Source organism: Sarcophilus harrisii, chromosome 1 (genome assembly GCF_902635505.1).
Source record: "Sarcophilus harrisii chromosome 1, mSarHar1.11, whole genome shotgun sequence".
NCBI classification, from domain to species: Eukaryota; Metazoa; Chordata; class Mammalia; order Dasyuromorphia; family Dasyuridae; genus Sarcophilus; species Sarcophilus harrisii.
This window is the reverse complement of record NC_045426.1, coordinates 491,483,756-491,503,289: the sequence shown is the minus strand read 5'-3', so window position 1 is coordinate 491,503,289 and position 19,534 is coordinate 491,483,756. Positions and strand designations below refer to the sequence as shown.

Below are 19,534 nucleotides of genomic sequence, written 5' to 3'. Positions count from 1 at the left end.
TTCTCTCTCTAAAATGTCCGTAGATTTCTATCTTTCAAAATATGGCCTATCTGCTACTGGAAAAGACCTCTAATGGCAATTTTCAGAATCTCATCTCTAGTGTTTAAAAAAACAAACTATGGGTCTCGAGTAGTGAGTGCTCAATTAGTTAATGAAACAAATATAAAGGGAATGGTGAAAAGAAAACAAAAAGCAATCCAGAGAGAGACTCCCCAAAGCAAAGTAATCACCCGGGCCCTGGATAGTCCTGCCGCCATGAGCCCTGCACTCACTAAGCCTTCAGACTGGACACTGCCCTCTGTGACTTGCCAACTCAGTTCTGGATCCTGCCCTCTGGGGTACCCACATTGTCCTGACTGACCAGTGCCCCTAGGCCCAAGTGGCCCAACCACATGCCACATTACTCCCGTCATGCTCTTGCCCCCTGCTCTGGTGCTCTAGGTAGCTCCTTCAAACCTTCCCTTTCCTTGCCCATTCTAGCTCTAATTAGCAACAGCAACTGGGCCTTTGATTTCCAGGACTTGTAATTCCTACTGGAATAGAGCACTAAATGAGCACAGTCGTTTCCCAATCAGTGCCTGAAATGTAGGGTCTATATTCACACCAACACTTAAGTTATACTGCCGAGGATCATAGAGGATCTGGATCAATAATCTGATCTAAGTAATACCCTCCTAGTTCCAGAAAGAGGAGCCAATTTACCTGTGGGCTGTTCCCCTCTCTGTATCACCTTCCCCACTACAATGTAAGCTCCTTGAAGGTAGGCAGTGTTTCGCTTTTACATCTAGCACTAAACACTTCTCAGAGTGCTTACCATTACACTTAATAAATGCTTATTCATTCATTCATAAGGTCTTAGAGTTAGAGTTAGAGTTAACTTCAAAGTATTTTAGATTAACCTTCCTTATACCACATACAGCTAAGGAAGCAAGTCAAGAGAGATCTGACTTTTCCAAAAATCACACAAAGAGTAAAAGTGGCAGAACCGGGCCCTGACTCCACATTCTCTGAATCCAAAATATGTAACCTCTTGCTAATATAATGCCTCCCAGTAAGGTAAGCAACATTCCAAAGAATAAGGAATTTATATTTCTTATTTCAAAACAATGGGATGAATCAGTAGTTTTTAAAGAGTCTATTTGGCCTATGACATACTGAAGCTGTTTAGCATAGTAGTCAAGAAATAACAGTCCAATTTTAACCCGTGAATACTCAAAATATCTCCAAAGAAATGACACAGGAAACTATAAATGGACAGAAAGCAGTCACTCTAAATTAATTAAGTTTCAATGGGTTATGCAAAACTTTTCACTTAATAAAAAAGCAAAATTTAAAAGATGCTCAAAGAAAAGGGAAGACTTTGAGAGGGTCTTACCTGAAGCATTACAAAACCGTTCTGTCATATTATAAATTCGGCAGCAGGAAGACTGGGGTTTAATCCAGTCAAAATAATCATCAATCCAGGAAGAAGGGGCAAATCCTATCTTTGTGCTATGGGACATAAGACAAATAAATGTGTAGGATGACAACACCAACTCTTTGATATTATTTTAACTTAAAATAAAAATCACTTTTTGTGGCGACTGAGCTAGCCCCTACGACACCCCAGAATCAGCCGGAGTCAGGATAAGCAAAAGTCCTTAGTCTTTAGGGATAGAAGTGAAGGAGTGGAAGTAGGATCTAGGCAATCTCCTTCTTCCTTGTCCACCGGAAAAAGTGACTCTAGCTAGTCTTACTCCACCTTCTAGTCCCCCCCTACAATTCTCTGTATACACCAATCATTGAGCCAGCACAGGATAGTGGGAAGGACCATTTTCCAAGCATATGCGCATAGAGCATTGTCCCATCAGTAATTTGCCGTAAGTACTTGAACCCACCTCAGTGCAACGACTCAAGAGTTTCAGCCCTCTACAACTTTTGGGCTAAATCAACTCCTGAAAGTTCTGGTCCATGACAGCTGAAACTGAGGACACATTTTGCTTTCTAATTACCAAAGCAAATGTAAAAAGAGTTTCAAGTTTGCAGAGACAAAGAGGAATGCAGTACTTACTAATTCTCTAGTTCTGCAGCATTAAAAATTTGCTGCACAAGTGAATTATTGTTACATCCCATTCCACCACACACCATGTTCTGCCCTTCTAAAGAGGTATAGTTATGTCCTTCTTCTAGCACAAAATACACAGGGGGACCTGCATGTAGGTACTGGTTCAGGGACTTGAAATAATCCAATACATAAGAGTCCTTAAAAAAAAAAAAAGATCATACAACAGATTAGAGAAAAGGGAAGGTAAAACTCAGGCAAGAAAAATCATTAAAAGATCATAGTAATGCTACAAAACCATAATTATCAAATTTGATACCAAGAGATGAGATCTAACTGCGCTCCCAAATTTTTTTTGCAGACATAGTGAACTGTGGGTGTGGGGAACACTGCATATATTACACTTTTTTTAAATAGATTGGTTAGCTTTGCTGAACTGTTTCCCATTTTCTATTCTTTATCATAAGGATGACTCTCAGAGAAGGAAAGGGGAAAGGATAAACTGGGAAATATAGGTGATATGAAATAATCTAGAATTTTTTGTTTCCAAGAAGTATCAATAAAAATGTATTTTACAAAAAGAAAATTTTTTCTTTAAGAAAGTCATTAGAAAACTGTTGAATGAATGAATATTCCTTTGGCAAAGATGCTTGAGAAAAATGGGAAGTAAATCTTATCCACATTCAAGTTATATGCAACTCCTTTAAATCCAGCTACAAACTGACAAACTGGTTGTTCATGTTATGATTCTGGCTCTAAAGAAGGCACAGTGAACAATGGGGTAACTCAAGTTTGCAATTTTGCAGAGTAACACCTTTAACATCAGTAAAGATGTATTTATCAGTTGACATTTCCCCTTTACACCTTTATTACCTATATAAATTTTCTTGGTTAATCAAGTCAAATGAAATCAAAATAAAACAAATCTTACATCTGGCATTGAAAGAGACTGATCCAAGCCAATTTCCACTTTGTTGAGAACTGCTATACTGAATGACAGAATACCCACAAATACAGATATCTGGAAGAGAAAAAAGAAGTGGTAAGGACTTGAGGCTTCTGCACAATATCTGCACAATTACAAAAACTTAAAAAAAAAAAAAAAAAAAAAAGATTTGAATCCCTGAAGAACTTGGACTTTTCTACAGGAGTGGCCAACTGGCCCAAAGATTATTGCAATGATGATGCATTTCTGTTTAATGTTCAGGGCAGTCACAAATCCATCACTGTCATCAGACAGGATAGAACTCTAACAATTTATACCTGTGGAAAGCACTAACTAGCTAAGAACTGGAGAGATAGGCTTAACATTAGCCACTTATCTTCCTAAGTGTCCAGTTTCTTACAAGGTACTTTTTCTGATTACCCAGTGACAAGTATCCATTAGAAAAGAGAAAAGGAAAAACAAATTTGCAAAAGGCCACATACCACAATAGGCCACATACCACAATAGGCCGCATCCAGTCTTTCAGCAAAAATGGAGAGAAGGCATTTTTGAAAAACTGAAACAAATAGCTCTCTGATGGCTGGGAATCGGTTCTATCTTCAGCAATTCTGACACAACACAGAATATCCAATTTATTCTTCTGATTGGGTGAAAAGAAAGATGTCATTGTAAGAACATTATCACTGTCACTTAGACAAAGATAGATGAGTATCATCTGCCACAATTAGATACCTTACCTCCTGACGCTTAATGTCCAGGCCTAAAAGACTCACAAAACAAGTAATTTGAAGGAGGAAGTCAATGAAAACAGCCATTCCAGCAAACAGAGAAAAAGTTCGCACAGCTGGCATGGTTGACAAAGCCCCTATCGGATAAAAGGAAAGGAGACTGGTCACTTTTGTCCCACGTGAAGTACCAGCTTTATAATTAATCATTTCTGTGGGACTGTGGGAAAGGAAGCCGACATAGCAATAAGAAAGTTCACCCAAGAAGATGTGCTGGGGGTATGAGAGGTATATGTTACTAAACTCATTGTGCCGATATTTCAATTGAAAGAGGGCTTGTCTTTACTACCTTGTACTAACTCAATTTTATTCCAATATAGTCATAGCAAGAAATATTTTTCAAAACTCAGATTCTATTTGAATGCTCCTACGCCAAGAATGCCACATAAAAATGACTGGGGAAGTTTCATTTACATTCAGGGACTCAGGCAGAAAACTATGGAAGAAACATGTTTAAAGTTTTCCTATTGCTAGAGACTCAGATAATGTTTCAACACAAATTTGATCTGTTTATCTCCCTGTATACTTTCAGTAGCAATGACTGAGAAAGTTTGTTTCAAGGGAGAAAAAAAAGTAGCATAAATATAAACATGTGATCAATGGACTACTTCCTTTATTTTATTTATTTATTTAAGTTCTGAAATGTCTGTATAAGGCTCAATGACGAACACACTTTGTAAATGTAAAAACGCCACAGAAATCTAAGTATGTATTCCAAGTGGAAGAAGGGTATGCTTCATAGACAATATACTTCCCAAAATTCACACTCACGATGTGATGCTTAAATGCAAGAAAAGACAGATAGCAATTCTTTTAAAACATCCCACCTCCACCCCCACTCCAATAAAATATTCTGATCACATTGTAAGTGTTAAAAGGAGGCAAAAAGAAGGGCATTCAGATGTTCATTCGTATACTACACAGGCTCAATGAAAGCAAGTACAGAGTTGTGTGAGGAGTAATTACCTAAGAAGAAGGCTATAGTCTCTGAAAATGATGACAGGAACATGCTCGGAGCCACTTCCCCCAGGATCCTGCCCAGTTGTTTATCTAGTGTTTCCCCCTGAAGGCGTTCATCTCTCTGAAAGATGAAAAAAAGATCTTTTCCATCCAATTGATTATATTTCCTTCCTCTAAAGAGACATGACTGACTTTAAAAAGAATAAAAAAAAATCCTTAATTTTCATTTACAATGAGGATTTAAATCTAAATTTCCTAGTCCCTCTCCAAAGTAGACTATTAATAGTAAATTAATCCAAGGGATTCCTAGTGCTCCTTCCCCCCCATCTGACAAAAGAAACCAAAGCCCAGAAAAAAATGAAACAACCAAAGGTCACAGCACTGATGGGATCTGAGTCCACCACTGAATCCAATCTGGTTTTATTTAATTTCTTCTTGTCCAGATCCTAAGTCCACAGCCCCAAGAGCAAGAACTCTTCTCTCTCTCCTGTGCCCAGGCTGGTACTGACTTTCCTTCTTCAGATCATATAGCCTACATATCTCACATTTAGGTATTATTTTACTTTATTATCAGCTAGGCATATGTAATATGCCTAATTTCAAGAGGGCAAGCAAAGGCTTTTAAGCTAAACATTTATCTTAAGTGTGAGTGCTTAATCAAACCTATGATAATGCATCTTTATACCTCAAGCTTCTTTAACTAGAGATTTAGGGCAAAGGGAACTTGTGGCATATTAGTCACTGGGTAGAAAACAATCTTTGTATTAAAGGTTTATTTTATATGAAGGCAGAGGCAGTATGGTAAATTTAGGTAGGAAAATCTGAAGTCAAGAAGATCTGATTTCAAAACCTACCTCTGACAGTTATGATCTCACTGACCAAGGGAAAGCTATAATTCACATCTGAGCCTTGTTTCTTGTAATAAAATGGGACTATCACCTACAGTTATCTATTTCACATTATATGGAATGAGATGTGTAAAATCCTTGCAAAGTCTAAATTATATTGTTATTACTACTGAACCCTTTCCCTGGTGCTAATGAATCCACACTAGTAATCATTAAAATATCCAGATAGAGTAAATTAAAAGACATATAATGAAAATACAATGTTTCAACTAAGGCATTTTTCTTCTTTTTGATTTGCTTTCAAATAACTTAAAAAATGGAAACAAATGGCAAGATTGGTAAGTATGAGTATACCTGAAAGGTCTGAACTAAAATAAAGATGTTGTCTACTCCAACTGCAAGCACCAAGAACGGGATGACTTCAATGACAATTAAGGTGAGGGGTATTCCAATGTAGCTGAAGAGACCTAGAGAACACACTACTGAACTGAGTACCATCAGGATACCTGCAATTCCCAGGGAGATTTTAGAATCTACCTGAAAACATTAATAAGAAAAATGGTTAGTTTAGATTCTGCTGTCAGACTGGACAACTCTAAGTAAGGAAGATTTCAGTGAAGACACTAGTCCTCTACCAGTGGTAGATGGCAAATATATTTGATCTTCCCTAGTAAGTTATAATTTATATCAGTATAAGCCAGGGTGGTAAAGAGACATGTCTACACATTTCCTAATTTATAAATGCATTCTTCACACATATCCCAATTGAAAAAAAAACAAACCACTAAAATGAAAACAGAGAAGTGATGTGCCAAAAAACTTTGTTCTTTACAAATTTGAAACTAAATTCATCTCTTTTAAATATAAAGATTAATGCATAAGAAATACTTTAGGAATATAAAAAAAAAGTCTCAATAATACTGAAAACTAAAAGAAAACTCAATGATATTACATACCAGGAATCTATGAAAGCTTTTGATGTGTCCTAAGGCGATGGAAATATATAAAAACATGACAGCATAGCTAATTAGAACAGTGACAACATCACCATTACTTTCACGATTTATCTCATCTTCAATACTTCGTTCGGCAGAGAAAGAAATAGTCAGGTTTGGATTTTTGTAGTTTTTTACAAAGCTGATAAATCTAAAAAGTAAATAAAATGCATGTCAGAGAGAAAAACCCAGCAAAGCAAAGACTCTAAGGATTAATGATTTAGAAGTAGGTCATCTACCAAATCAGTTCCGATAGAGCAATAATGAATTGAACCAGCTACACCCAGCAAAAGAACTCTGGGAAATGAGTATGAACCACTACACAGAATTCCTCTATTTCTGTCTGCTTGCATTTCTGATTTCCTTCACAGGGTAATTGTACACTATTTCAAAGTCCAATTTTTTTTGCACAGCAAAATAACTGTATGGACATGTATACATATATTGTATTTAACATATACTTTAACATATTTAACATGTATTGTTCTACCTGCCATCTAGGGGGTGGGGAGAAGAAGGGGGAAAAATGGACAAAGGGTTTTGCAATCGTCAATGCTAAAAAATTACCCATGCATATATCTTGTAAATAAAAAGCTATTAAAAAAAAAAAAAAGTAGGTCATCTAATCTAACCCTTCAATTGACAGATCAAGAATCTTACTATTTTATGGGCCGTAATAAGTAACAGGGCTAAGATTTAAAAACAGATTCTAGGGATTTCAAATCTAGCCCTCTTTCCACTATTTCAACACAATGTCTAAACCTGTTTTCTATACTGGGTTGAGGGTTAAATGAGTTATTTTCAAAACCTGGTCAATTTCTGGTCATTTAAAAAACAAATGTATTCAAAACAAGCTCAATCAGATTGTTCTTAAAAGCTCCCTTTCCCTTCTACAATTTGGTAAAAGATGGAATTTTAAACTCTGCTATGTTGAAAAAAAAAAATTATAAATGATTGTGAAATGGGTCATCATTTTCCAACAAGAATTTAGGCATTTAAGTATAGATTTTTTTCCCCAGTCTACCTACTAGTACCAAATAAGGGAAAAAACATGACCTAAAGTTATCTGGTCACTGACTAAAAAATACTGAGAGTAAAATATCAAACTCATTATCCAAATATAGAAGTTTACTTAAACATCTAAGAAACTTACTCTTTTTCCCAGGCTTGGGCTTTCTGTAGCTTTTCAGTGTTGTTATAGTAATTATTGACAGGAAGGGTAATCACAAGGGCAGTAGCATTATTATAATTTTGATCTGTAAAGGAAAAATACAATAACAATAACTAAATTGAAACCGAGGAGATTCCTAACAAGAGAGCTTATAACCTAATGACATAGCAATAATTCCTCTATAGAAAAAATGGGACAATTTACTATACAAGTCTACAGTTCAGCTTATAATTAAGACTTATCTACCCAAAAGGAACCTAATTCTCATTTAGCAGATAAGTAACTTAAACTATAGGTCAGTCTCTCCTCACCCACACAGACAATGCCCAAGAACCATCATTGGCTGCCTTCCTCTGCAGAGGAAAATCTTGTCAAACCTCTTGTAATTAAACCTCAGGTGCCAAAGATGCTATAACCTTCATTTACCATTGCACCCTGGGCAATCTGTTGTGATGTGCTATCGGAATTAGCAAAGAGAAATTAAAACTATAGTTTCCATATTTAAAAGCCTTGAGTGACATACATATGGCTGAATTTCTTAATTAGCCCAACTTCAGGAAAAAAATAACTTGTTTCAGCACCATACCTTCTTTAAAGAGACTATTGATAATAAAGACTAAACTCATACTTTATCTGGTCTTCTAAATATGTTAAGTTTAAAAATAATTTAATTCATAAAAGGAAAAAAAAATGAGGCAAAATGGACAAAGATGGAAAAATTATAATGAAATTAATATTTATTCAAGTAAACATAAATAACTGCAAACTGTTAATAATAACTCATTAAATGAAAAAGAGGGGTTAGAGGAGAACAAGAGAAAGAGAGACACACACACAAAGACAGAAAGAGAGCAAGAGTGAAAGACAGACAGACAGATAGATAGAGACAGAGAGAAAAGGACTTACCATCATAGCCTCCTAAGACAAGCCAAGGGAAAATAGGCCCACCAAATGTTCCCAAACACGAATCATGAAGCAGACTTGTATCATTCAAAGAGGCAGGAGCCCTGCCAAAAAGATCCAAAAATAATTTTTAACACAGAGAAACACAGAGAAGGATCAGAATGATCCTTAAAATATGGATAATTAGGTGGTCTTCCCAGACTTCACACTTTAGGGAAGGTTACAGGAAACACCTATGTTGAGCTATGAATTAAATAGGCCCAAGTAAGACATGTGTCCTCAACTTCATAAATGTAACCAATTCAAATCCTGCAAATAAGCTGGGGAATGTCCCATTGTTAAGCCTTTGCAGAACGGCCTCTACTGAAACATTTGGTAAATACTGGTGCCATGAATTCGAGGTGTTTCTTTGTGGGGGGCAAAAGCTGCCAAGGAGCTTCCTGGAGCATTCACACTCCAGCTCCAACTCTAGTGGAGGCTCTCAGTCACCAAGTAATCTGAAGCAAATAATTTCAAAGGGCAGCAACAGGAGAGTAGTAAGATTTACCAAGCGCTTTACATGCATGAGATTTTTCATATGTATTTTACAGAGGCACGAAAAAAATGAGGAGTTCACTTAGTTGGGAGCAGGATACAGACCTTGGGCTCTCCTAAAAGTGCTCCCTCTCCTTACACAGGGACGACTGTCTGCTACTTTGTGATACTGTATAAAAGCGTGAACATGCACAGCACCAGTGCCTATACTGGGCCAGATTTCTTAAGACACATTTTCTCAGAGATTTCTTCATCCCCACTTGTGCTTACCTTGTGCAGTATAAGAAGTGGGTGTGATAATCTGCATAGACAAAGAATTCGTCTCCTTTTTGGTGGTCCAAAACAGAATGGCTGTTCTGAAAGTAATTTAGTACACTCAGGATAGTGCAGTTGTTGTTATAAGGAGATAAGGGAGCCAAACAGATGTCCTCAAGTGTCACTGTTTCATTGTTATAAGAAGCAGTAATGTTCTCAATAGCCGTCTGCAAGTCTAGCACCTGGAAGAACAGAGCCACAATTACATTAGATAGTTAATTAACAGGTGACTAATGTTTTGAATATTTGCTAGGGTGAGAAGGTGGGATGCATAAGTTCATCTAGTCTTGGGGGGGCTCTTAATCTTTTTGATAACGGGTAACTTTAGTAGTCTGGTGAAATTTATGCACCATCTTCTCACAAAATGTTTTTTGAATGCATTTAATATATAGAATTAAAAAAGGAAACAGATTATATTGAAATATTGTTATCAAGAGAAAAAAAAGTTTCACAGAAACCCTGTCCTAATCTATAAGTGGAGGATCGTAGCTGAAACAGAATTCTCTTAAGTATACAAAACAAGGCTCAGAATGATCCTTAAAATTCGGATAATTAGGTGGTCTTCCCAGACTTCACACTTTAGGGAACCTTGAGTGGCTATCAAAAGGGCCAAATGGCTGAAGCTAAACAATTTCTCGGAGAAGCAGAAAGCTGGAGAAGACAGCCATCAGTATAAATAAAGTAATCCTCAGAAGCCTTTAAAAAAACCTCTTCTGATACCCCCAAAATTTCCAAAACTACCTGGGACAAGCAAGTGTGAAACTGTTACCTATACCCTATTTTTCAGGGTCTTTGTCCTTGTTAATGCAGAAAGGAAGAGTATGTACATACACAATTTGCTTTCAACAAGATAGGAAAGGGAGATGCAGAAGACTAAACATTCTTCTTTCTGAAATAAAGCTTTAGATATTTTTGTTGCCATCTCCTTGAAGCTTTATAAAACATCCCAAGAAGTCAGACTTGCTAGTACCCTCCCACGCCTAATTATTTAATATTTCCTTTGTATTCGTATCTACTTCTATATATTGTTTTCTCCTGTCCCCTTAAGAGGGGAGAGGAACACAACTGTTATCTCATATTCCCAATCCCTAGAAAGGTGCTTAGAACACAGCATTATGCTACAAAAATGTTGATTTAATCCAATGGTATTTATAATCAAAAATTATGTTTGAGAAGATTAAAAAAAATATGGAACTGTGTAAAATACCAAATATGATTTGTTGGGCGATTTATCCACAGACATAGTGTAGTATGGGATGGTTTTAAAAACCCTCCAGTAAAGTTGAGTGACATCTCTCATTAAATACAGTAGAAGCCAAAATAGACCAATTTCAGGATAATTTCTGCCAACATGATCATCATGAAATAAGCTTCCTTCCCAACCAGCCAAACATTAAATCTTAGAAGGCTGGCTCATCATTCTGGGAAGCTATTTAATTAATGACCAAAAAAAGAGAATTTGCCAGTTTGAAAAAATTCACAATGTAAAATTTTAGTAAATAAATTCTTGATGGGGAAGGAATTACTGGTAAAGCCTTCCCTTTGTTTAGACACATTTTTCCATCCAACCTTTAAAAGAAAGAAAGTGGCAAGTTTTAACCCAAGAGGTACCTAAGAATAGGAGTCGCTATAAAAGTCTATTGGCTTTTTGAAGCTTCTAGGAGAAAGGATGTATGTTTGCTCAAAAATGTGGAAAGTCAATAATGTCTTTGCTTAGGCATGATCTGCCATGCTCTCAGGTAAAGCCCCTTCAGAGAAAGGGCCTCCAGACCATGAAGAACCTGGGTTCAAGTCCAATCTCAGACATGTAATGGTTCTATGGTCCTGGGCAAGTCCCTTAACTTCTTAATGTTCCAAGCAACTCTATTTGCAGGACAGGTGCTGTGGGAATTATTCACTAGGAACTGATGAAATTACAAGTTCAGCCTGTTCCCACTCCCTCTAAATGATATACCACAAATATACTATGTACCTCCAGTATAGATGATAGCAAATGGCAGATTACCTGGTGCAGAATCCCTTTGTCCAGGGGGGGCCCAAAAGGAACATCAGCTCCGGAAGGATATGGCTGGTAAATGTGCCCTTTGGTGTGTGGAGCCTGGATTATAAGCTGTTCAGTACGGAAGAAAGGTCCAAAGTGGGTGTCAAAGTATTCTTTCTCCAAGTGAGCTTGGCTGTTGGGGGCAGACCAAAGATCGACTGGATTGGTAGCGAGTCTCATGAACACCAGACCTGAACTGCAGACTGCGATGAAGAACAGGGAGCAGATAATGACAGGCACTGGGTTTCTCACGCAGAAAGACCCCCATCTTGTAAACCCCTGGGTCAAGCAGCTCTCAAACACTGCCCCAAGGCGATCACCACAGGAAGCCTCCCCTGGAAGAGCAGGAGAGGAAGGGAGGTTGGAGGTTAAGAGCCAAGCCATTCCTGAAATTTGTAACAGGAAAGAAGTTAACAAACTTCATAGATCAGTGACGGAGTAAGGGATAAGGGGGGTGGGAAAAGTCTTTGCCCAGATTAAGGTTAGTGATGATGCATATAAAATCCATGCCCTCCCTCCCAGAGATGGATGATTCATACCCTCATCCAGGAGAATGAACTTAGCACATGAGTCCCTCCCCACAGAGTAAAAAAATTTTTTTTATAATTATGATGCCCTCCTGCCATTTAGGGGAGGGGGTGGAGGGGGGGGTAAGAGGTGAAAAATTGGAACAAGAGGTTTGGCAATTGTTAATGCTGTAAAGTTACCCATGTATATATCCTGTAAATAAAAGGCTATTAAATTAAAAAAAAAAAAAAAAAATTATGATGCCCATCCCCACCTTTATTTCTCAAATTCCAAATAAGCATACCTCGATCACTGGCATTAACAGAAAAGGCTATATTGCCATCAATCGGTGTGTATTCAGAGACAAAATACCGTTTCCTGGGGAGAAGAGCATAAGCAATATTAATAAACGTTTAATCATTCTGTGACTGAAAAGATCATTCTGAAATCACTATAATCCCACAGAAAGCTTCTCCCCCGTTTCTTCTTTGTTCAAGAGCATTCATCTTTTCTTAACACTCTTCCTACAAAAAAAAGTGGGTTTTTTTTGCATATGTTCTTTAAACAGTTAATAAAGAGTTTCTTTTCAAAGTCTTTGTTTTGAAATCTGTATCTCACAAATTTTAGGCTCTCAGAAAGTACTATTTCAGATTAATAACAAAGTAAACATTTATTCAGAAACTCAGACATTTGAATTGATTTAATTTTGATGATCATCATGTTAGTTTTAACAAATAGTAGCCAAACAGAAAACTGACATTCCTATGAATTATAAGTAATTCAGAAAAAATTAGCTAAGTGCTTCATCAGGTCCCAGAATGTCTACTTGCTTAAAATTCATATTCTCTAATTATAACTCAGAAAACTGTTTCCTAAATTACTATAACTGATACTTAATAGCCAAAAGAAAATGAACAATGCAACATACAAGTTTGCTTTCCACCCCCCTCTCCAATGAAATAAAAACCATATTAAATCCTTACCTGTAGCACCATACTATAAAAAACATTCCAAAAAACACAAGCAAGAATCCCATGTAGAAGATCCACATAATGACGTACATGGCATCCAAGCCAAATATCAGCCAAGGAACAGGAGGTGGTGGGGGCTGGGGTTTGGGCCCACAAGTAATAGAACAATCCTGACAGCTACAAGGCCCAGTTACATCATCCACTGACTCATTACAGCCTTTGGTAGCATTGTTCATTGGTTCCATTTTATAAAGAGAGTTATCTAAGGGATTAAATAACACTAAATTAATAGTTTAACAAATTCATTCATAGATTAACAAATCAACAATATATCTTTAAAAAATTTTATTAATGCTTTTGATTTTCAAAACAAATGCATGAAGAATTTTCAACATTCTCCCTTACAAGACCTTGTGTTCCAAATTTCCCCCCCCTTATTCCCTCCCCTAGATGGCAAGTAATTCAATATATATTAAACATGTGCAATTCTTATATACATATTTCCACAATTATTGTGTTGCACAAGAAATATCAGATCAAAAAGAAAAAAAAGAAAGAAAACAAAATGTAAGCAAACAATACACTGTCCTCTCTCCAGGTATAGATGGCTCTCTTCATCACAACATCATTGGAACTGGCCTGAATCATCTCATTGCTGAAGAGAGCCATGCCCATCAGAATTGATCATCATATAATCTTCTTGTTGCCATGTACAATGATCTCCTGGTTCTGCACATTTCACTGAGCATCAGTTCATGTAAGTCTCTCCAAGTCTCTCTGAAATCATCCTGCTAATCGTTTCTTACAGAACAATAATATTCCATAACATTCATATACCACAATTTATTCAGCCATTCTCCAACTGATGGGCATCCACTCAGTTTCCAGGTTCTTGCCACTACACACAGGGCTGCCACAAACATTTTGCACATGTGGGTCCTCTTACCTTTTTCATTATCTCTTTGGGATACAGGCCCAATAGAGACACTGCTGGATCAACGGGGTTTACACAGTCTGATAGCCCTTTGGGCATAGATTAACAACATATTTTAACAATAAGAATTTGATTTTATTTGAGAAGTAGAAAGAGTTAAATGACAACACAGAAAAGAACCATTTGTAATTTATGTGGGTCTGTGTGTGTACATACATATATATATCTATTTTAAAACCACTACTGTCTGTCAATAAAAAGTTATTATAATAAATAAAAAAATTATATATATATATTAAAAAAAAACTACTGAATAATCATATAACAAAAACAAAGAAACCCCAAAATCTCCCCCCTCTTCAATTTGATTTATCACTATTACCATCTCCTCCCTGTCTTCCTCTCACCCATCCATAACTTCTGATTTTACAAATACAGGCAATTCCCAGTGAGGAGATTTCCTTCTACTATAGCAGAGACCAGAAACCTAAGACACATACTGACTATAGGATTCCTACTAGACAGTTTTCTATTTTTTCTATCAATAAGCACTCATCAAAAATCTATTATGTATGTGCACTCATTCTGGAAAGTTATCTGAAACAGTACTGCAAAAATTCCTAACAGTACACACCCCCTTTGAGTGAGGGGTCACCACTATGAAGACTATACACCAAAGAAATCAAAGTCTCCATATTTACAAAAATATTTATAGCAGCAATTTTCACTGTGGCAAAGAATAGGAAATTAAGGAAGTATTCACCAAATTGTGAGTTATTGAACTGGTATATGAATGTTTAAAAAAAGAACAATTTCACACAAACTTGGGAAAATTTGTATTAGCTGATGCAAAATGAAGTGAGCAAAACCAGTTGGACAAATTATACAATAGCCACAATAAAGTAAAAACAAACAACTCTGAAAAATTTAAGAACTCTATTCAGTTAAGTGATTGATTACAATTCCAGAAGTCCAATGATGAACACAGGCAACTAACTAGGTGATACAGTAGGTAAGGTGCCCAGCCTGGAATTATTAAGATTCATCTTTCAGAGTTTAAATCCTGCTTCAGACACTTCGAAACTTTGTGATCCCGGGCAAGTCATTTAATTGTTTGCCTCAGTTTCCTCATCTGTAAAATGGACTAGAGAAGGCAAAGGCAAACCACTCCAATATCTTTGCCATGAAATGGGCTCACAAAGAGTGGGACACAGCTGAAATATGACTAAACAAATGATGATGAATACAACCCACCTTCTAAAACAGAGAGTTGACATACTCGAGCAAAATGAGATACAGATTTTTGGACATGGCCAATGTGAGAATGTTTTGTTTCACCATGGTTATCTGTTAAAAAAGGTTTTTGTTTTTCTTTCTCAATGGGAGGAAGAGGAAAGAAAATAAATACTTACTAATTGAAAAAACAATTAATTTTAAAAAGTTACAGCACTATAGAAAAACAAGCAGCTCCTTTTTAAAAATTAGAAATGGACAATTCTTTAATTTGGTTTTCTCTTATTTGAGGGTTATTGAATAGTATGATTTCTGACACACAGGTCAAGGAAGAAAGGAAAAAGCCTCCTATGTGTAAAACACATGGTGGCACTGAGGACACAAAGAAAAAAAATGAAAACAGTGCCTGCCATTAAGAACTTACATTCTAACAGATAAAACACCATACACAAGGCAAATATGTAATAAATGCAAAGTAATGTTATGAGGGGAGGCATCAGCAATTGGGGAGGAGGGAGAAGAGAGACAGGAGACCAGAAAAGACATTCTACAGAACATGGAATTAAATCTGAGTCCTGAAAAAAGCCAGATGAGACTTCAAGTCAGAGATGAGGAAGGAAAGCATTTTAGGCATGGAGGTAGGACAGAGCCAGCCAAGAGAAGACAAAGAATTGTGTGAAAAACAGCAAGAGGGCCGGTATGACTGAGCCATAGAGAATATGGAAAGGAATAATTTTCCCTATAGGTGTTCCTCATGCCTGGAATCCTTCCCCTCCTCATCGCCACCTCCTGACTTCTCTGGCTTCCTTCAAGTCACAGATGAAATCCTACCTTCTCCAAGAAGTCTTTCCTGATTCACCTTAATTCTATCTTCCCTCTACTGATTATTTCCTATTTATCCTGTAAAAAATTTGTTAGTACATAATTCATTGCATGTTCCCCCATTAGACTGTAAACTCATTGAGAGCCAATATTCCCAAGACTTAACATACTACATGGCACATGGAAGACAGTCAATAAATGTATGACTAAGAATAACTGTACAACTGATATATTTTTAAAACGTTTTCTGAATCAGTTTTGTGAAGAACAAAACCAATTAATGCTTTCTTATTTTACTTCTAAGGAGTTAGTGCAGAGGCCAACTGGAGTGGCAACACTTAGCAATGTATCCCTCTTTTGTGTATTAGTAGCAAACTATTTTTACTTGTAGTCTTCAATTTCATTTTAACTGCATGCCTTTTGTCCCCAAATCAAAAACACTCCATTGTCCACATGATCATAACTTCAGAATGAGAAAGGCCCTTAAAGGTCATCAGCTCCCTCTTTCAGAGCCTGAAGGCCTGGCCGACCTACCACAGCACGACTCGGAGCTGGCATGCTTGTCACTTCACCACTAACAGAATTTGATACGTTTCTCATATAGAATAAAAGTATGAGGTACTAAATTCATATGATGTCAATCTCTCTCCCCTTTGCCCCATCCATTCTGTTTATTCTTTGTCAATAAAATAACAGATTTTCAATGTAAGTGACAAATAACAAGTTCCCCTACCTGAAAAAATAGGTATGATGTTGAAAGGTGCTTGTCCATTATTTTTATTGAACATGTATTCAATCCAGTTGGTAGCATTACAGTCTTTTGCATCTTTCCCACAGAGAAGGCCCAGGGCCTTGTCATTACTGGAGGGGGACTCAACATCCCGGCAGGCATTATACATGGCTAAAAAACAACAATGGCAAGTAAGGTGAAATGCTTCTTATAATGATGCCTTCCCACCACCCCAAAGAGGCGCTCCAAGGTACCCAGCTCCTAGAATTCTAGAGCTTGTGAGAAAAGGGCACGTGAGAGAGGTGAGCATCTAGTGTTCAGACACTGTCCCCAGCTCAGAGCCAAAGCAGAATGGCAAGAACTAGGTAGGATGTTCTGTGTATAAACTCTTCCCCTGACTTGCTCTGTGCTCCAAATACCAAGAAGAAAGTCAAAGAAAAGCAGAGCTCACTGTGAACCAGAGGTGGAAGAGAAATATGCTGGCACACGGGTGCATCAGTCTCCTCTTCAAGGCCCACGGGCTCAGAGTGAGCAGAGAAAGGCCCCAGGGCAATTTCAGGGAGAGTCTCCTGACAATGCCAGCATACAGCCTCCTGTACAGCCAACTCTTGTTTCTGTGCCATCATATAATAAGGAGCCGCTTCCTTTCCACCATGACTTTCTCTGAGAAGTGGCTAGGCAGTCCGGTGCAGTGCTGGGCCTGCAGGAGCCTGCCCCAGATACTAGCTGTGAGGCCCTGTGCCTCAGGTTCTCCTGCTACAAACAGGGGATAATAACGGTTCCTACTGCACTGGGTTGTTCTAAGCATCAAATGAAATGCAAACTTTGAAGCTCTAAGTGCACTAGTTTTACTATTACTGTGCTGCTGGTAGGGTCCTGGTTTTCTTACAATACTCCTTTAACTCAAAAGACAAAAGTAGTAAACAATCCAGATCGTGCGTAAGCGGAGGTCTTCCAGCTCATCAGTGCCACACTGTCTTCTCTGCATTAACTTACCATCAGCAAAGCTCTGTCCAATGTAGTACTGGAGTTCTTCTACATTTGTTTTGGTCTCATTTGTGGTGGGATCAATATAACTTTTGGTAGCTGTAACATTCAGAAACTGGCTTTGTCGAGGGCTGCAGGTTAGCTCACAAAAGAGGTTCATCAGGTTGTAAAAACAGGATGGACACCTAAAGGAAAAGCCAAGAGGAAGTCATGCTAACTTAATTATATGACATATAGGTGATCACAAATGGAGGTGTGATGGAGAATGCAGCAGATTCCAAAGCCCTACAGGTTTTTGAACAGTTAGTTTCATGGAAAGAAAAATACTTCTCTGTACTCATCAATTCATCTAGAGATGCAGTCTATCTTAAAACCAGAGGGACTTAGAATTACCTTACTGGTATATGTCAACAAAGAACATAAAGACCTAAAAGAGATTTAATCTAAATAAATATATATATATGTGTGTGTGTGTGTGTGTATATATATATGTATGTGTATATATATAATATTATCAAATATCATATATTTAATATATATAGGTCTAATCCTGAAACACCTAATGGCACTAATAATCTTGGCTTCCCGTGTCCCACCTTCACCTAAGCCTCCCTCAAAGTGTGGTAGGTCTTCTAAGTGGCTTAAATTAAAAAAAAAAAAAAAAAAGAGAGAGAGAGAGAGAGAGAGAGAGAGAGAGAGACAGACAGACACACACACTTTGGTTTCTCCTCAGGTCATATAAATCATATTGTACTAAAGATTTTCATACAGCTAAGAATTTTTAACTAATTTTTTGAGGTCTCTTTATGTAAGCCTCTTCCCACCCCTTCCCTTAAACAGTAAAACCAGACTTGCTTTACTTCTCTCAATTTATTAATAATTGGATTTTTAGAAGACTGCCATCTTTCCTGTTGGACAATGAGGCTATGCAGCTATCTTGCCGTACATAAAAACCCACGCACAGTAAAGAGGCTTTTTTACACTGTGCACATGACACTCCTTTAGTTTACTGCCACTGCAAACTCAGACACTTGAATTGTCCCAATGCACTGAGTTCACAGAAATGACCACCACTCTGGATTCTGGAGTTCACCTCATAATATGAATACATTATTCTCCAAGATTTATGAACTCATCCCTGTCCCACCCCCACTCTGGGCTTCCTCTACTCTCTTTCTCTTGTTCCCTGGTCAGGGAGCTTGTTGTCATCTCCATTCACTCATTTAAACTATGTGTCTAAAGCATTGTTTTGGTTTCTAATTCAGAATCTTTAAAAAAAAATTTCAACATTTATCAAATGCTTTTAAGGGTACAGAATACTGTACAAGGTACTCGGGCCCAAAATCTATACAGAAAGCAATTCTTATGCAAAGAAAATGTTTTAATAGCAGGCAAAGCATAACAAAATATGAGGCAAATAGGGGAAGGAAGTAGGAAGTCCAGTAATGACTGGGACAATGAAGAAAGGCTTTATGCAGAAGTGGGCATCTGAACCATGCTTTGAAAGGATGAGTACAAACTCAAGTGGAAGAGGAAAGACATCCTAACCAGAGGAAGCAATCAGTCAACAAGCATTTATTCATGCTTATTAATGCCTTATTATACACCAGGCACTGTGGTAAGTACTGGAAAAACAAAGATAAACAAAAAACAATTCATGCCCAGAGAGGAGGAATTATGTGAATTATTATAGGATACATCATGGGGTAGATGACATGTACACCTGGGTAATGTTGGTGTTTACATGTACAAATATACATATAAACACAAGCACATGAAGGGAGAAATCTAAAAGGGAAGACAGAACCTAA

At 37.3% G+C, this 19,534-nt stretch overlaps 1 protein-coding gene across 2 annotated transcripts in view; it reads right to left on the bottom strand.

The window, feature by feature from the left end:
- NPC1 (NPC intracellular cholesterol transporter 1) overlaps positions 1-19,534 on the bottom strand; it is a 48,620-nt gene that overhangs the window by 9,814 nt on the left and 19,272 nt on the right. Inside the window, exons 4-19 of one of the 2 annotated variants that reach the window (XM_031946528.1) lie at positions 17,733-17,908; positions 16,740-16,907; positions 13,030-13,279; positions 12,351-12,424; positions 11,504-11,925; positions 9,454-9,680; positions 8,653-8,753; positions 7,729-7,831; positions 6,537-6,726; positions 5,935-6,117; positions 4,739-4,853; positions 3,725-3,852; positions 3,487-3,627; positions 2,973-3,062; positions 2,051-2,241; positions 1,376-1,491 (exon numbers count right to left, since the gene is read on the bottom strand). In XM_031946528.1, the coding sequence (XP_031802388.1) occupies positions 1,376-1,491; positions 2,051-2,241; positions 2,973-3,062; positions 3,487-3,627; positions 3,725-3,852; positions 4,739-4,853; positions 5,935-6,117; positions 6,537-6,726; positions 7,729-7,831; positions 8,653-8,753; positions 9,454-9,680; positions 11,504-11,925; positions 12,351-12,424; positions 13,030-13,279; positions 16,740-16,907; positions 17,733-17,908 (2,675 nt within the window). The remainder of the gene's footprint in view (positions 1-1,375; positions 1,492-2,050; positions 2,242-2,972; positions 3,063-3,486; positions 3,628-3,724; positions 3,853-4,738; positions 4,854-5,934; positions 6,118-6,536; positions 6,727-7,728; positions 7,832-8,652; positions 8,754-9,453; positions 9,681-11,503; positions 11,926-12,350; positions 12,425-13,029; positions 13,280-16,739; positions 16,908-17,732; positions 17,909-19,534) is intronic. The other variant, XM_031946529.1, reaches the window with a different exon arrangement.